General features: G+C 37.3%; 1 protein-coding gene across 2 annotated transcripts in view; it reads right to left on the bottom strand.

Annotated features, from left to right (window-relative positions):
* LOC118263701 (paired mesoderm homeobox protein 2A) overlaps positions 1-10,942 on the bottom strand; it is a 29,836-nt gene extending 18,894 nt beyond the window's left edge. For both annotated transcript variants that reach the window (XM_035575850.2, XM_035575851.2), the window contains exons 1-2: positions 10,450-10,942; positions 955-1,151 (exon numbers count right to left, since the gene is read on the bottom strand). In XM_035575850.2, the coding sequence (XP_035431743.1) occupies positions 955-1,151; positions 10,450-10,678 (426 nt within the window). In that variant the 5' untranslated portion in view covers positions 10,679-10,942. The remainder of the gene's footprint in view (positions 1-954; positions 1,152-10,449) is intronic.
* Between the last annotated feature and the right edge of the window lie 3,961 nt (positions 10,943-14,903).

Here is a 14,903-nt window from a genome sequence, read left to right as displayed (position 1 = left end):
GAATTCGTATTTTCCAGGCGAGTTTTAATTATCAGGAGTCGCGCGCGCTTGAGTTACGCGACCGCCCGCAATATTTATGGCGGCACCCCACCATTCCAATACACTTTTTAACGTAATGAGCGCTCGTTGCCGCGGGAGGGTGCCTCCCGCTTATGTATACAACAACGCGATTGTTTATCCATTATACAATGCCTATGTACTGAAATAACCTACGGCGCGGTGTCGTCAGTATAACGGGAACTGAATCGAAAATATGAAAACCCGTTTCATAAAAATAAATGAAACAAAATGTAGGTTGGTGTCGTTGGAACAATAAGAGTGTCGGTTGCGCCGAGGGCGTCATATCCCGGAATACGTGAGCAGGTCGCGGAGTCGCCGCGCGTTATACGTGATCAGATAACTATAAGACAGCGCAGCACTCGCCCGATTCTGAATTGCATTAAACATTCAGGAGGAGCTCACGTCGCAGATCTGACTCACATAAAAATGAGCGCTTATTATGAAATTAACTAGAGCTAACCGCACGATGTCTGCTCGCTTTTTTTTCGTAGGCACCGCCCGTCAGCCGCACTCGAATTACTGGACGCTAATTGGACTGCGGAAATGTGACGGACGGCGCGGGAAACCATTTATTTTTTTCAAGCCTACTGTGCCTTGTGAGAATAATCTTCCTAAATCCGTATTTTTTTTTTACTCTTCATTTTGGTTTCACCGATGCTCAATCAAAGAATAATTTAATCTGTACATGAAGTTTTTTGGCAATAGAGAGGTCCATTTATACAATTTAATCTGCTTGAAATCAAAGAATAATATACTACCTTTTAGGTTTGGCTAGTTAACATTTTACCAGTAATATCTTTCCTGTACCTATATATGTCACAAATTTTGATTTCATACAAATTGATCTTAAAAAACTGTTCCTGTATAAAGTTATATTAAACTACGTGAACTGACCTGTACCCTCGCTTCTGTGAGGTCTATTTTCATGGCGATCTCCTCCCTGGTGTAGATGTCAGGGTAGTGTGTCTCCTGGAAGGCTCGCTCCAGCTCCTTCAGCTGAGCTGATGTGAACGTCGTCCTGATTCTTCTCTGTTTTCTCTTTTCCGTCAACGAGCCTTCGTGTCCGCCGTACACTTTGTATGGAAGCCCGGCTGAAAAGAAAATTCCACTTAAAAACTGAAATACTTTCATAATTATAGCTTGTTTAATTTAAAAAAAGATGACCTTGTTATCTTTGTCTGAATACGTTACTTCGAATCCTATAATAATTACCTATTTTTCTGGATTATAACCAGATTAATTTAATAACAGATTTACTCGTAGTTCGAATGGACTCATCACAAATATGTAGTTTGGATAGAAAATCTTTTTGTAATCACATAATTAAAGTACCTTTATAGTTTGTTACGGGCACACCTTTAAACGGATTACCAAGTTTTTTACCCAATCATAGAATAAATTAGCAGTCACCTTTGCGGCGTTGAACAAAACTTTTTAATAAGACAAAATAAATCATTTTACAATTGTTTTAGACAAATCAGTTCCTATGAATTTATTTAATGAGTGATATAAGTAGGTAAGAGTACGGTGCACGTTTGGGGCGGCCATTTTTGTCTCCCCCCCCCCCACGGTGGCTCGGAGACGCTCCCTGCCCTCTCAATACCTACGTTACGTTCACAATACATTTATAGCTTCCACTAACTCTTCCCAAACACTGCTCTGCACATTTTCACTGCTTTAGCTTTATTAAAACGAGAGAGTACAATGACAATGACTTTCTATGATTTTAATTGTTTATTTTACTTTAAACACTTGATTGCGAACTATAGAGTTACTGTTTATTGAGCCATTAATGATTGTTTATGTAGTGAATGTTAAAAAAATATGGTTAAATAATTCCTGGCTATGTGAAAATAGTCTGAAAGTAAATGCGTTGAAGTATAAAGCAGTACAATGTTGTGGCAATAATATTTGTGCATTTGTTGTTGTAGTAGGTAATAAGATATTTTACATAGGTTTTATTTATTTACTTTTACTTAAAAATCACAATCGTTAGTAAATTATTATGCTTTATATAAAATAAATTACTTATAATTTATTTACAATACTTCCACGCAAAAAGTACTCAAAACTCATGTTAAAAGTGGAATTGAAGTCATAATTTCGTATATAGCATATATTACAAATGGTCTAAATTATCAGATGAAATCATTCTGTGGCTACTAGAGATAACTATATAGATAACGAAGAAAAACTCGTAGCTTTAGGTTGTCGCGTGGTATAAGTATCGATCGTAGTAGCGCTACGCCGTAGCTCGTAGCCCGTAGCCCGTGCTACGTGAGGCAATGGACTCCTTTTTATTTGGCGTCTCGTGCAACCTTGTGCAACTTAAAGAAAATTGAATTGTCTTTACTTCATCATTAATAAAAATAGTGATGATAAAATCTTATCAAAACATGTAATGCTGCGATTACTTAAACTTTAATAGCAAGCCAACTGCAATTTTCTAGGAAAACATCCAGAAAAGATACTAATATTTGTGATGAATTTTATGTAAGTATATTCATGGATCTTAAATAATAAACAAAGTCATGACCATTTTATAGTAGTTCCGACTTAAATCTTTCTGCTTGCGTAAGTGTAACTATAAGTAAGATACCGCTGTAGTGGTGAAAGATGATGCTATGAAAACATAACCCTAACTGACATTAGACATTAGATGTGGCACCGCGGTGCGGGCTCAGCAGACCGCAGACCGCACGCGCGCAGCGACAATTACCTCAAATGAACCGGAATTAATCGAGACTCGCTTCTTGGCCGAGCTGCGGTCTCATTTGCATTATTAATAGAGGCTGCGGAGAGGGGCGCGGCGAGGGGGGGCTCGTGTCACTGCCCCCGCGACCCGCACCCCGCGCAATTTGCGGGACCTAATGAAGAGGATCTTTGCAAGATGTTTCTGTTCATAAGATGTTTAATTTGAGTTTGCAGTTCGTGGGTCAGGCACGAGGCAGGGCCGCTCATTGTTATTGCGAACGTTATGTTTTATTGGGAGGCAGCCGGCGGGCGGAGCGCGGCCTACCCATTGTGTGTTCAAGTATTTCAGTACCTTTTCACTTTTTAAGGCTCTCGTTGACTCGTACTGGCGTTTCCTTTATTGTTCGTGTGCTGTAAAAAATCCTGTCTACATTATCACTGCACAGAACACCAGTAGCCACACTATCACTAAAATATTCTGCTCTCATTACATAAATTCCATAAGCGATTCAAGGTTAATAAACACAATTAGCAGGCGAGTCACGTGGTGTTACGAGGCTTAGGTGCGTGCGAGCACGTGGCTCTAATTAATCGTCACGGAGCGATTAATTCACAGGTGATATGATCCGTGGCGCCGCGCCCCCACCTTACCACCTGTTCCCCCCTCCCGCCCCTCGAGACTCCACTTGTTAATTACAGAACTGTGAGACTGCTTGAAGGGCGCTAAGGACTTTATCAGAGGCATGTTTTGCTTTGCACTTGGGAATCTTGTGATTCCCAAGAAAATTCTTATATGTTTCGTGTTGCCATTTTTCTCATTGATTGTGAAGTGCAATGATAAAATTACTACTGAGTACAAGATCTTTATTTATCACTTCATGTTTAGTTTGCAGTTGTATATATGTAGGTATTTAGTTATATATATATATTATATATAAATCACGTTTGGTTTAAGGTATTAAGAAAGATTTATGTTGAGTATAAATTATAAGTTCCGCAACAACAACATGTTAAACTGCAATCCCGTGGCAACTAGCAATCCTGCGAGCTGGGATTCAGTAGTATATTATATCACGATCCATCTCTAAGTGAGCCGTGGTTCATTTTTCTCGCGTCACGCGAAAAGTTCGCCAACATCCATAATGCAGGCGATGTCGGCGCGTCATCGCGGCATATTGCGCCACCGCCCCCCGCGCGCCGCGCGCCGCTCCCACCCGCGTGGCAAGGGTTACAGCTTAGATTAATGAATACTGCCCCGCGACCGTGTTACACGGCTTCCTGACGCTTTCACGCCTCCATATATCAGCCACTTGAGACTTGAAACTTTCATTTTGTTACATGAATCTAAAAATCTTGAAGCCCGCCTCGAGAATATAATAAAATGGAATAAGAGTAATATAGGTACATATATGTGAGTTTACTGTGTAATATGCAACAGCCATATATTTTATATTACAAATAAACATGTGGGTAAATTTGCGTAATGGCGGCAGTAAAACGAAAACACTTTTACGTAAAGCTAAATAAAATTGTGCGGGAAGGCATTACGTGCGCCTCAAGCCTTTAACCCTTATCTGTGTGTAATATGGCTGATATTCCGAAACCAATTATTCAGTTAAAATATTTGAGATGGTTGACAGCTTACAACATCAGTTTTCTATACACATTGACCATTCTCATTTGCTTCGTAGCGAAATTACATTACAAGAGTAGAAGAAAGGAGTTATATACGTGAGTAAATCTAATTTCGTATTTGTACATAAAACCATTTCCATACAAAGAAAGTTCGTTGACTTGACACGAGTCAGTGATGTGCCTACAAATTCGCATACTTTAACATATTCACATTTACCAGAAAACAATAATTTCTTTTCTAAAAATAAAAGTCAGCTCCCTCGCCGAGTGTGGCGCAGTAACATTGTAGAAGTTACGATCGCGGCTCCGGCTCAGCTCAACTGTGAGATATTGCCTTTTTTATGGCCCACTCTACTATACTATACTATACTGGGACAGAATAGATCACATGATACGATAAAATATTGCCCTCGGTTCTCGTACCAAATCGAATTAACCCGTCCACTTGCATACAAAGGCGACATGAGAATAGGAATGGTGATATCGAGTTAGGATACCGACCTGTTTTCCCTCCGCAATGTTCAGTTTTGTGGACGTGGGACGAACACATAAAATGTTTGCTCTGCGCGAAAATATTCTGAATCGAGATTTCAAATAAAAGACATCGCTTAGTGCGTTCACATCGAGTAACTTGCTTTAAAATCTATCGATTGTGTAGAAAATTCAAACAAGTTGAAATGATTTTATTACAAAGATCCACATAGCTATCGTATGGTTTTATATCTATCTAACCTACAGAAATGTATATTTTCGAATAGTCAAGGGTTTGTGAACCTTTCTTTCTTCTGTATGAGTGACGAGAAAAATTAGATACATTCAGATCCTTAATATCTGCTTAGTTTTAATGAAAGTCATGCAATCTTTCATTAAAACTAAGCATGAATGTATAACGACTTAAACTTAAATCATCAACATATAATTATAGACCCGAACAAATTTTGGTAAAACTAGATAGTGAATTGAGTTCTCATTGTACTCGTATATTAACTTTCCCAATGTAAATAGAATCAGTGTAATCTTAACCCCGTAATTCTTGTAATTGTACTACAATTAATACACAAACTTGTAATTAATTTCCGAGTGATTAACGGGTATAATCCGGAGTTACTCGAGATTACGTGAGAGTTGGCGCCCGAGGTAAGTTATTGTGTTGCGTGGGCGACGGCGGGGCGGGGTGTGGCGCGAGGGGGTGGCAGTCCACGCAGGCTGTGAGCCACAAGATGCAGAGAGAAGACTGGCTCGGGCTCCGCTGTCCTCCCCTTAAGATTCTCGCGGACGCCGTTGCCAATTAGGGACGCAATCGCTCACGCGGCGAGGACTCCCCCGCCGGGCCCGCCCCACCCCGTGCACTACTCTTTGTTTCGTGACCGACGTCGGCGTCGTCGCAGCCTCCCGTCCCGCCACTTGTTCACCAAATGAAAACGGTTTCACTTTGGTATTACTAAGAGTAAAAGCAATAAAGATAAAGTTTAAGAAAGGTTTTCCACCTTTTTCCGCTTTGGTTTCCAAAGTTAAGTTTGTTTTGTCTTTTACTGAGACATTTTATAAATGATAGTTATATAAACTTGCCACGTTATCTTTGCAGACATACAGGACTCTTTGAGCCGATTTACAAGTTTACGAATCGTGTTAAGCGTTTTCCTAACTTGGTGTTTATGTACAATTGTGAAACCTAAGTCTCACTAAAAACATTAGATTTTTTATGAAATTCTATTGTATCTCATGTAGATACTAGTTGTCTGAGTTCTATAGTTTAAATAATTACAATTAAAGGTTAAAGTCAAAATCTTATATCGATTTGCTCCACTTTAAATTAGATAGTACAAATCAAATAACGATTTCATATAAGTATAGCAATTCATATAAGTAGGTACTATTAAATAGGGTCCCATTATATTTTAATTATATAATACATTTAAATAAATTAATTCACTAAGTCTTTCTTTAGTATATGCGAAATGGCTAATGGAAATAACAACAGCATAAAGAGCGCATGTTACTTCTCTGACTGCGTGATACCGTAAAGCGCAACAACCTACAATTAATTATGAATTTAATTGTATTTCGCAAAGCATCCTTACGTATTACGAAATGCAAGTTCTCTCCGTCAGTCTGTCCGTTGTTTCGCTTACAACACAGAACCACTGATTCAGTTTACATGCATTTTTTATTTGTAATTCATCTGCTCATACTCTGAATGTCTAGAGCTGCTTTTATTAAACTGTGCTAAGTTTCATTGAAATAATTAGATTTGTATGAAGGTACTTTTTGGTAATTCGAAAAGTTATCGTTTTATAAATATCCTTTTGAGGTAAAAGTTAGTTTAAACTTTCCGTGGGAATTTGATATCGTTAAATTGATATAACCTACAACATACATATTATTGCTTCGTTTTTCAATGAGTTGGTTCTGTAGTCTGCCCTAAAAATGTGGTGTATAGAAAAATATTGATTAAATTCCTAAAACATAGATGCTGAGTTTAAAAATAGAGTTTGGAGCGTTGATTTGTAAAGTTGAGTTTAGAACAATTGATACCATAATAATATAACTACTACTTTGGGATAATGGTAAACGATTTCAAAAAATTAAATTAAATCGTTGTTATGATAATTTCTCGGTAATGAGTCTTAATTTTTCCGAAACCTGAATCGAATTCTCTCTTTACTGAAATCATTCAATATATACAATTCTTATTGTAGATCTGGATTTTGAAAGATGTCCGTAATATCACGACAAAATAACGAATCAAATTGATAATTGAATATCGAAATTAAAAATCAGTAGTTGTGATTATTTTCATTCCGTAGAGCAGACGATTACAAAGATGAAAACTTTTCAGGTTTTTCTTTAAGACAAGATAATACATTCCGGTCGGATTTCAAGGAAATATTAAAAAACTTCGTGTTTCTTTACTAGAGAAGGCGCGTAAGTGGGAGATTCATGAACTTCACACAAAAGGAAACAAAACTTTTCGTGTAATGGAAGAGCTTTCAACATTACAAGTACCTACGTAAGAATACACTAGATCGAAAATGTAACAGAAGCATATAATTAAATCATCAGTCGTAATAAGTCCATTGCTGAAGCTGCCCATTTAAGTTGTATCATAATCATTGTTATCATTTAGTTTTGGGAAAAAAATCTGTCTCAAACTGACTCATTATCTCTCGTACTTTTTGTAATTATGCAAAACAACAAAGAAAGAATCAAAGTTAATATTTGATTATCTGGCCTAAAGAGTAAGACTAATCATATTTAGTTCTAGTTTAAATTAAAATACATAAATATAATGGAACACCAAATAAATTAAATAAATAAATTTAAAGTAGCAAAACCACAAATACTTACTAATAGTCAGATATTTAGATTTTATATTACATTCATTTAACCACGATCATCTTATTGCAGGGCAACGGACGCTCTACCATATTTTTGATAGCCTCTATTATTTCTTTTTTTTTATGAAACAAGCCGGTAATCGAGCGAACGTATTACTTGATGGTAAGCAATCGCCGCCGCCCATGGACACTTGAAACACCAGAGGTGTTACAATTGCGTTGCCGGCTTTTTGGGAGTTAGGAATTTAAGGGTTGTTGTTCGGGAATCGGGGATGGGGAAGATTGGGAAGGAGGGAATTGGGCCACTTCACAACAGGTTAGCTTCACTGACTGACAGACTATTATTTATTTATTTCCTTATTGACGTTTCAAAATTACCTAAGTATATGGTTTAATTGGAATAAATGATTTTGACTTTGACTTTGATGCTTGCATTGCATGTTCCAAAAAACACTAATTTTCCTAACTGAAAATTACAGCAAGTGTTTGGGATTTTTAATGATTATAATAAAAAAAATCACAAAAATATTAGGTACCTATGCCATTTTTTTATTTCTTGTAGTTTTACGTGTTTCAAATTCGTATAAATCAGTGAATTGACTTTAAGAAATATGTATCATTTGTCAGTTTACTATACTTAATAGAACTAAAGTCCAAAATATTTTCTTAATCTCTGCTAACACCCATCGGCGGTTAAACCGACAAACGACGCACTAACAACACTAAAACCGCTTCCTATTTGAATTGAGTCTCTCACCACAGATAAAATATGATAGGTGCATGTAAATATGTATAAAATATGACATTACAAACACTACGTATGTATGTAGTCATACTCAGAAGTATGAACACAAAACAATACAGAAGCCCTATCATTGTCTACTTGTGATATTCTTTCCATAAAATAAAAGAACGGTACCTACATACAATTATTCACGTTGATTTATTAAGTAACGACCAGCTTTGTTTGAAATTTAATGACTAACTGCCGTACAGAGAATCATTTAATGATTACTTAAACTATTCCTTAGTAACAAATTAGACTCTCTAAATAATAAAAAAACCAAATAAAAATAACCATTAAATGACTGAGTACGGTGGTATGTTAAATACAATCATAACTGATTAGGTTTTTATTAATCCAACTAATACATAATCTTAAGTGCGAATATTCTTCATATAAAATGCCTCAAAACACATGTGTCCGTACTGTCCGTTAAGCAGTAACTTAACCAGACTTTATGCAACAAACCCTCAAAACGTGGACCTCAATTTATGCCTTCGCTTCTATCTTTCATCTTATCTTACTGCCATCTAAAATCTTATAATACCTTACATAAGTAATTATTTCTCTTTTTAATATCAAAAAAGAGATACATCAGTTAACATAATAATTTAAGGAGTATTTGCTTCATGGATTAACCCTCAGTCTATAACTAACCATCTGTGGTTAGTGTAATGATACTATTATCGTGTTAGACCTTTGTCTAACTACCCCTCTTAACCCTTAAAACGTTGCGATAAACTAAATCTGTATTTTCTTATCTCAGGCATATAATTAACCATTACTATACATTATCCTAATGAATATTATAAATGTGAATGTTATATTGTTTATTACTTCTTTAAGTTTCTTGAAAATTTGCTTACATGAGTTCCTTGCCTTTCAAGGAAAAATGCAATAGGGTCTTAAATCTTGTTATTTATAAATACAATTTAGTCCTATACGGTTTTTATTTAACCAAAATTTTATGAAAAGCTCTGAAAGTAATAAAGCCATGTGAAATATTCTTTAACCATTGAAAAAAAAAATTTTCTGAAAGAAACAAAGGCCGGTTTTAATTCCAGCAATATCAGTATTTATCCGCTCGACAGAAGTCTTCGTTTGAAACAGGCAAAGCCGCAGGCAGATAACTAGTTAGCAATAAAATTACAACCTTTCATTTACAGCTAAACAGGTTTCATTTATGAATGTAAATTGGCACGTCAATAACTTTAAACCGTATCATTAAATATTAATTAATTGTTAACAGTTCTGTCATTCAATTCAATTATTATTATAAATGTTTTACACTAGATAGATAGTAAGCTGCGTATATAATCATTGAATAGTTGAAGTTCCTTTAGTGGTCATCATTATCTTTAAACTAAAGATAGAAGATATAGTCTCATAATTTCTTTTTATGGTTCTCTGAAAATAAATCAGAACAAGATTGTGGTTTAAAAATCAGTTCAAATCAAAAAAAGATGAAAAATTAGTTCTATCATTTTACCTATATTTAGCAAAACCTAAAATGCAAAAGTATTGCCTTCCTGTTTAGTGCTTTTTAACGCTTTAGAATGTTTTTGTCGACTATAATAAATACATAGACAAAACATTTACAGTACAAATAAATAAAGTTATAAATAAACGTAACAAATGTTCGTGAAGGAATTTTAGAAACACAGCCTCTGCGGTTACGCAAACTGCTACGTTGTTTCGTAGCCGTAACCGCTACGCAAGTTCTACGTAGTCGTAGCCGCGGCAGTGTAGCGGTAAGAATAAGATTCTGTAGAGCTTTTTAATTTATTACTATTATTATAACAATGTTTCTTCTCAATTTATTACTTAAGGTACATACTAATTACTGGATTAAAAATGTATCTGCTATGAATGAATCTAAAAAAAAGTTTGATAAGTAATGCGTTTTACATGAGTGCCGTCGGGTAAAGTTTTACTTACGTTGTAAATTCATGGATGGTGGAAATATGTGGTGGTTCCTCATGGCAGCATCTTGTGGTCGTGCGCACTGTGGTGGTGGAGGCTGGTAGCGCATGCCCTGGTACCGGTATGCTGCCTGCGACATCTGGCCGCACGAGGCGAGCTCGCCCCAGGATAGCTCGCCGCCGCCGGAGCCCAGACATCCTCCGTCGAACCCGCCGCCCGCGCCGCTCAGGTACCCGTACTCCATGGCGTTCAGTCAACACCAGCTATCTACCCAAACACCCGGACATGTGCTCCAACGAGGCTCGTAATTAATGTTTCGCGTAAAACAACAATAGTGCCGCGAAAGCGCCGCGCCGCGCGGGGCGCGTGCGTCTTGTGTCGGGACGAACCGCGCGAAGGCTCACAGCCGCATAATTGGATGAGCAGCGACTATATCGAATTATGCCGATTACAGATGGTATCGGATCTCAGCGATAGTTTTTGCCAGCGCGGAGGACCGCGCGCTCGCCCCACTTGAAATCGAATGATAAGCCTAATTCAATAAGGACGATCCTCGAGGACGGGGCGGGGCGCGCACCCCCGGCCGCCGCCCAATGGCCGGCGCCGGCAACACAGCGCCGCGCTGCCATTGGTCGCCGCGCACCCCCTCTCCGCGCGTCACTCGGGGGTGCGTGTCACGACACTTGTCTACTTTTCTTTTCGCCGACAGTTCCTTTGTCATTGAGGAAAATAAAAAAGTTGTAATTAACGATCCAGGTAGGTACCTACTTAACGAATGACTGTAGGTATTTAGGTTCAACTTCGTTTAATAAAGCGATACCTAATTAATTAAATAAAAATTGTTTTCATTATTATTATTTTTAAAGTTAGTAAAATTAAATGAGCAAACTTTTTCTTAAATTGATTAAGTTGCTTAGAATTTCTTATGTTTTCTAACACTAAGCTCAAATAGTATAGAAAAGTTTTCAGGAACTGCCCAATGTATATTACTTATCTACAAATGAATATACTATACACTACAGCCTACTTACCTAACTCTTACCAAAGAATTTATACAACAAATCATTTCACATTAGCAAACCAAAAGGTGTGATTATAAAGGTAACTTATAAATCAGTTGTAACTGCTCCTATAATAGGACGGAATCATTTCATTTAGTTTCGGTTCCTGGGGGATAACTCGATAACTGATAAAACTTGTGTAAGACTCCCCGCGCGGGATGTAAGACGGGAGCGGCGCGACGCCACTGAATAAGTAAACACACAAATACAAAGTATAGTCACAATGTTTTATACTCTCGTTTTATAATTAGCTAAATGAGGCTTTCCTTAATTGTTACTTTTCAAATAGGATGTGCAAAAGCGAAAAAAAAGTTCGTCTCTTTCGGTCGAATTGTTTTTTTTTGGACCATAATCGTTTCTAAATACTGTAGAAATTGTTGTAGATAGTAATACTGGAATCTAGAACTGACAAAAATTATAAATTATGAGTTATTACTGTTTTTCAAAATAGGTAAAAGAAATTATTAAACTATACTTATAAGTATGTAATGTGGTTTGATATCGTCTAAAATACTGCATGGCATTTTTTTGTTTCGATTAGTGAGAAGTCTTCTTCAAGTTACAGGTAGAGAATATTGTATTTATTGCATTTATGTACGCAATCGTTTTGAAGGCACCAAACGAGACACCTTCTTAGTTTCTACCCCTATTTTGAAAAGTATTTACAAGTAACTTGGTTTTACTAATTGAAATCTGAGTCTAAAAGTACTAAAAGACAATTCGGTGAGACAGTACAAAGTTTCGAAAGAACCTCGTAAAACAATGGAATCTAGTACAGTATCGTGAAAAAGTGCCTTTACTCTTCAGATAGACAAACACATCTAAGCTCAGCGGGATACAAACAAGTGCAGGGGATCGTGTGAGAACATGACGCGTATAATATTCACAATATTGAAATTACGTCTCCGGTCCTCGGGGACATCGCACGCGACCGCGCCCGCTCCGCGACTCGCAGCCCGCTACCTTATTTATTATTTATATTAATTACACCGTTGCTAGTCACTTTTTTGTTGTTCGTTTTTTATTGCTTTCCCTAGCTGGTTGTGTACATGACGATTAGTGTTGTATCTATGATTTATGTATAGCTGGGTAGTAGGTAGCTATTGGAATTTTAATGACATTTGTGATCAGGTACAGTCAGGTAGGTAGGTATTGTTTGTATAAAAATATGTACTAGAAATATTTTGAAATCAATGACTGATTAGGTGTGTACCTAATACTATAAAAGTTCAAGCTTGAAAACAACATAATTTATTTGCAACTTCGAAAAGTAGTTTAACAGAATCAACAAGCTACCAAGAATCAAAGTGGATTCTAAGGATTTTTTTTTATTTGTTGCCACTATTTCGCCTGCTGATAAGCATTGATACGTCCTACGATGGAGCGACGTCTGTCCTAAGCAACCTATTCACTCGTGCCTTGAGGACACTCAGGTTATACTCACCAGGAAACACAGACTCCAGCAAAGAATTTTACTCCTTAGCTCTAGGAAGGTTGAAGCGAACCGCATCGTGCGATTTTGTGCTATATCTACTATGAAGCAGTGGCGCAGCGCTGATTGTCTTGTGGTTCGATGATGGAAAAAACTAGGGGGAATCAAGTTGTGCAACTCCCACACACACTCACCGAAATATATCAGCTAAACAACGGAAAGGCTTGCAACTTTGCGGTTGTGTTCGAGACTTTGAAACTGGGCCTCCACAAGTGCATCGTCGTTGATGTGCTTCTTGGCACGCGATGTGTTCTTGTGCATTTAGCTGGTATTCAGCCGAGCCGTCTCAAAGGTGAGAACAATGCTCCTTACAGGACCGAACCTGTGCTTGTTACAGGCTCAACAATTGATTCGGCGTGAAGTTCCATCTCGCCTTCCATAGGATGCCCAAGTTCCTACCAGTCAAATGCGCCTTCGACTCTATATAAGAGCCAAAGTTGAGTATAGACTTTAGAGCTACACCTAAAAGTTCAAGATGATCCGATATCGGAACGGATACATTTCTTAAAGTCGCTTCTACATGAATCAACTAAGGGAAATTCTGTAAAAACATAAATTTTCAAGAAAGACATTATGAAAAGCTTTCTTATATTTATATTTTTATCTGATAACCAGAAAGAGATCAATCGAACCAGATCTACTTATAAACTGTCAATTTAATAACAGAGTCAGTGATAAAATCACCGAAACCATTTCAAAATTGAGGTGTAATGCTTGTAACGATAACAAATACCCACATTACAATACATGTGTAAGTATAATTTGAGATAACAAAGTGAGTTGTTTTAGCCATTAGCAGTTGAAAGAAAGACACGAGCACCACTTTATCATTACAGAAACCAAAGTGCGTAGACAGGGGTAACGTAAGTACCGGGTATTCTGAGCTTGTCGCGTCTCGCGGGATGAAAAACACCAAGTCTCCGCGGTAAAATATGTGATCACTTAGCAACCTGCAATCAAACAACAACTGCCGCTTAGTTTTTCTCATTCTCTGTCGACGAATCTGCCTTTTTCTTTGTTTTTATCTTTTTGTGTTATGTTGAGGTGTATTTTTGTATTCAAATATTATACTGGATGTTATTTTGAAGCGACTTTTCTACTGTCTTTGTTTCTTTTTAAAAAGTACATTTACTATGAATCTTCTGAATGAATATAAACAATTAGTCCAAAAACAATCAAAGAGTCCCCTATCTCAAAATTAAACCAAAAATCATAACAACAAGACTGGCGTAGAAGTACACACAATTTCGACCTTGACACACCAAATCAGGATAAGACAAACCGGCTAAGCAAAACATTGCATGTATTTGTGGGCTGGCGACGTCAGCTCGCAGTCTCAAGCCGCGGCATCTAATCTGATAATGCGTTGGTTATGGGCGGCGTGCGGCGTGCGTGCGCCATTCTCCACTTACCCTCGACTAATTCAATTTGCGCCCTCCCGGCCACATGCCGCGCTGCATCGCGACTGTCCCCATACTCGACTTGTGACTCGTACATATTTTTAATTAACGTTTTTGCTGCTGAAATAATTATACTTAACTGCTTTAGGTACTTTTACTACCTTAGGGTGCTTTAAAGTTCTGAAAACACTAAATACTTAAACAGTCCAGATTTTCAAGCCGGTACTCAACTTGAGTTGTTAAGCAGATAAATTAGCATCCCGCAAAAAATATGTTCATGTAAAATATTGCCAGGACGAGAGCACAGTAAAAAATAATCAAGTTTCTAATAAATTCAGTAAATTCGTCGAAATCTATAATCCTTGATTTTACGGTGAGGCGAAATACTAGAGCCATAGCTCGTAGCTTGTAGTTTGTTGCGCATAGCACGTAGTTCGTTGCACGTAGCACTATTTTGCCGTTGTCTTATCCCATAACATATAAACCGTGTCAAACACAAAGAATTTTCCTCTTTCT

Source organism: Spodoptera frugiperda, chromosome 27, assembly GCF_023101765.2.
Source record: "Spodoptera frugiperda isolate SF20-4 chromosome 27, AGI-APGP_CSIRO_Sfru_2.0, whole genome shotgun sequence".
NCBI lineage: Eukaryota > Metazoa > Arthropoda > Insecta > Lepidoptera > Noctuidae > Spodoptera > Spodoptera frugiperda.
This window is presented reverse-complemented; position numbering and strand designations above follow the sequence as displayed.